The sequence below is a fragment of the Aplysia californica genome, unplaced genomic scaffold (genome assembly GCF_000002075.1).
Source record: "Aplysia californica isolate F4 #8 unplaced genomic scaffold, AplCal3.0 scaffold00377, whole genome shotgun sequence".
Classification (NCBI taxonomy): domain Eukaryota; kingdom Metazoa; phylum Mollusca; class Gastropoda; order Aplysiida; family Aplysiidae; genus Aplysia; species Aplysia californica.
In genome coordinates, this window is record NW_004797647.1 from 102,274 (window position 1) to 105,809 (window position 3,536).

Genomic DNA, 3,536 nt, shown 5'->3' on the forward strand with positions numbered 1-3,536 from the left:
TATTTTCATATCTGCTTTGCTCTTGGATATTTAACTTTTGTCTTTATTTTTTATTTTTTATTTTTTTAAACTAAAATTGTTTCTTCTTCTAAAATGCCTTTCGGGTGATTTTGGCAAGGTTTCCGTGTGAATTCACCAGCCACTGATCAAATGTATTCTCACTTGAATTCTTTGTCTTCGGTTAGGCTAATACCAGAAGTCTTACATTTATTAACCTCATTTGTTTTTTGTTTGATGGTAAAAGTTTTTAATGGCTCACGCAACTGCATTTAAAGGTCACGATATGAGTTTGTGGGATACGTCAAATATTTTCAGTTTTGGTAGAGGAATCAATCTTGAATCTTGCCTGGGTGGTGGCGGAGGCCTACTTCTTATCGAATTTTGGACCTCCAAGGGATCTTTAACGTGCACAACTTGCAGATTATTTTGCCTTTATCCCCGAGAAGAGGTGTTGGTACATCTTACCTACCCTAAGATCAGCAGTGTGGTTAAAAGACAAAAGGAAGAAGAAGCCAGGAGTAAATGCCCAAAAATTGATGCGCGCCAGATTCCACCGTGTTGCAACTCAAATGGTATTTTTAGAACTGAGGTGGCAAATGAAATTGATGTGGGCGGCAGATTTCACCGTCAAGGTGATATATCTTCGTCTGCATGCAGAATACAAAATCGACAAAACCGCTAAAACATGGAGCTAAACCGTGCCAATCCTCTCAGAAACCCGATTTTTGATTGGTCAGGAGAGGCTTTCAAGCTTGTCCGTAAGTGTTTGATAGCACACGACACATCGGGACAGTGATAGTTAGACTCCGCATCCAAAGTGACGAAGTTACCCAGCTCTACTCTGTGATACTGACAGGATTTTATTATTCAGACCCAGTGCCACAGTGAGAGTGTCACCTCAATTTGGTACATACATATTTTTATGTTCTTGTGTTTGCTTCCATATCGAGAGAAAGTCCAATTATTTTGCTACTAACTGCATTCCATTTTTACAGAGAAGAGAAGAAAGGTTGTCTTAACGGCCGGTAAGACTTGAAAGCACGGGAGAGGTTCAGTCTGGAGTCTTTAATCATTGTTTCTGCTGTTGCCTGTTTCAGTAGAATTACCAAATGATCCACCCTATATTTGTGGAAGTATCAACGGTGTAGAAAAATAGAAATAAATATGGTAATGGATGGGGATATACGGTATTTTTTCAGATGCATAAAATGCAGGCACTCACTTTTTTATATCTCTATTATTTTGTTGAACCTTTTCCCCAACTGGCCCAACTTCCTCTCTTGGCCTTCTCACTGCTTTGCTGTGTCGTCTTCTTCTATTTAAAAAAATTGCAATTGGTAGCTTAGAAAGTAATCACTGTCAGAGCCACTTCAAACATTGTGGTAATATTAATTATATGAATGCATTAAAATATGAATGATGAGAAAATTTAGAAGTTACATAATGATGAGTTAGTGAGTTACTATGTAATGTTACCTCGGGTGAAATAGAGGGTTTTTTTGTTGTTTTTTTGGGGTTTTTTGTGTGTGTGTATTATAATGGCTCGGAACTCTTGGAAGTATCATACATTAAATAGGAGGAAGGATCCTTTTGAATTTCTCCCCCAGTTTCCTCTATTTGCTGATTTCTGTGCTATCGTGTTCTTTCGACTTTTCTTCTTCTCTTCTGTTCTTCTCAGAGCAACAGCCTCAGATCTGCAACTTTAAACTCCGTATTATTTCTGTAACTCATGTTTTCATTTTTGTATCAGACTATCGCTATGTTATAATATATATAGGCCGTGCCTTCTTTTATCCGTCAAAATATTTTTCAAACTAACTTCATAAATCTTATTATGTGTTAATTTTTATTTCTTTGTGGTTTTTTTGTGTAAAACCCACCCTTTGCTTGTCATTAAAATTTTACCGCAGTCAGGTCTGTATATTGAGAGACTCTATACATACGTCATAATGAAAGGGGAAATAATTGGAGCTTTTTCTTGTACTTCAAACTTCAGAGGGGCTCCCACTCAAAACAATCTGCAGAGTAGAAAATGTGCTTAATTAGGTCTTTTCTGTATTTTGAAGGGAGAAGAGTTTGTGTCATGGTGTCGCTTTCTCTGTAAAAAACAGTGCAGGACCAAACTTTATATTCTCAGTGAAGCTAAGAGGCGTGTATATTCATCACTTTTTTAAAAAATTAATTAATTTTCTTTTTCCTTTCTTTTCTTCCAGGAGAGGTGCAGAGGAAGAGGAAGTCAAAGTTGTGATTGCACAGGTAAATTTTAAAATGCTAAGGTGGGTGGCTACATATTCAGGTTGCTAATGCTTCGAGACAGAGTAAGTCCAATTAAACTATCTCAGAAGACAATGGGTGCTCCTTTTATTTTTTCTCCAAAGGCTACTTGTTATATATACATATATGCTTTTTAAGACTTTGACCCTGTTGCCACTTTGTTAGTACTGTTACGTTCAATGAACTTATCGTGCCATGTATAGTATTGTGACATTCCCAGCATTTGCCTGTGTCTTGATGGTGTATTTCAGTTGTAGGTTTACAGTATATTCTTGTAAAACCTTCGAGGCTGAAACATTGATTGACCCCCCGGGGCAGTGCCACTGACTAGTGTCTTTAGGCCATTCCCAAAGGGGGAACATTTCTCATTCAAGCACCTTATGCCTTAAAACCCTCTACTATAAAAAAAATTTAATAAAGTCTGTGATGTTCAATGAACTTATCATGCAATGTATAGTATTGTTACATTCCCAGCATTTGCCTGTGTCTTGATGGTGTATTTCAGTTGTAGGTTTACAGTTTATTCTTGTAGAATCTAGGAGGCTGAAACATTGATTGGGTCAAGCTAACCCTTTGTGCCTTGACCTCCTGGGGCTACCATGCCTCTGTGCCTGAGCTCCTGAGCTATTCACACCTTCATACATATACGATGGTCAGAATCACATTCCCTATCCCACTCTGGGTAGTCTTCATCATAACCAGCATTTACTTATTTCAGAAAGATCCTCAAAATAATCAATAACGTGCTGTGTAGTATCCCAATGTTTTCCGCGCACGTTTTGTCCCAGGCAGGCCTGGCTGGGGATAGGGTCTGGCGTACCGGTGGCTAGGCATAGGGGCAGTTTTACCCGCCACCGGTGTGTGTACCGTTGGCAAGGGCTTAAAGGGTTCAAGTTATTTCATATGCTCTTTTTTTTTTCTTTTTTTTTTATTTCAGCATGGGCACAGGAAAGAAAAAGCAGCTGTGGACTCTGTGTTTTTTGGGTAGGTTGTAAGATAACATTGTCAATGCCATTTGTCTGTGGCAGGGTATAAGCCACGGACAGGCGATCTCCATCTTTTCCTGTCTCGGGCAAGCTTTCTCAACTGACCCCAGTTGTGACCCATCTTCTACGTATATCCCTCTCCAGGCAATGTTTCCATGCCCAATGTCTCCTGTGGTCTACCCTTGTTCTCTTCTTCCCTGGGGGTTCCATTGTAGTAGTATGACAGACCAGATATGATCATAAAATTATGTACAAGTACAAGCTGTTATGCTTGTG

General features: G+C 38.9%; 1 protein-coding gene across 1 annotated transcript in view; it reads left to right on the top strand.

The window, feature by feature from the left end:
• Nucleotides 1–2,213: 2,213 nt before the first annotated feature.
• Nucleotides 2,214–3,536, top strand: part of LOC101850581 (ATP-binding cassette sub-family D member 3) — a gene marked incomplete at its 5' end in the record, with an annotated part of 39,238 nt that continues 37,915 nt past the window's right edge. Inside the window, 2 exon segments of the mRNA XM_013085463.1 lie at nt 2,214–2,256; nt 3,212–3,258. Of these exon segments, the coding sequence (XP_012940917.1) occupies nt 2,214–2,256; nt 3,212–3,258 (90 nt within the window).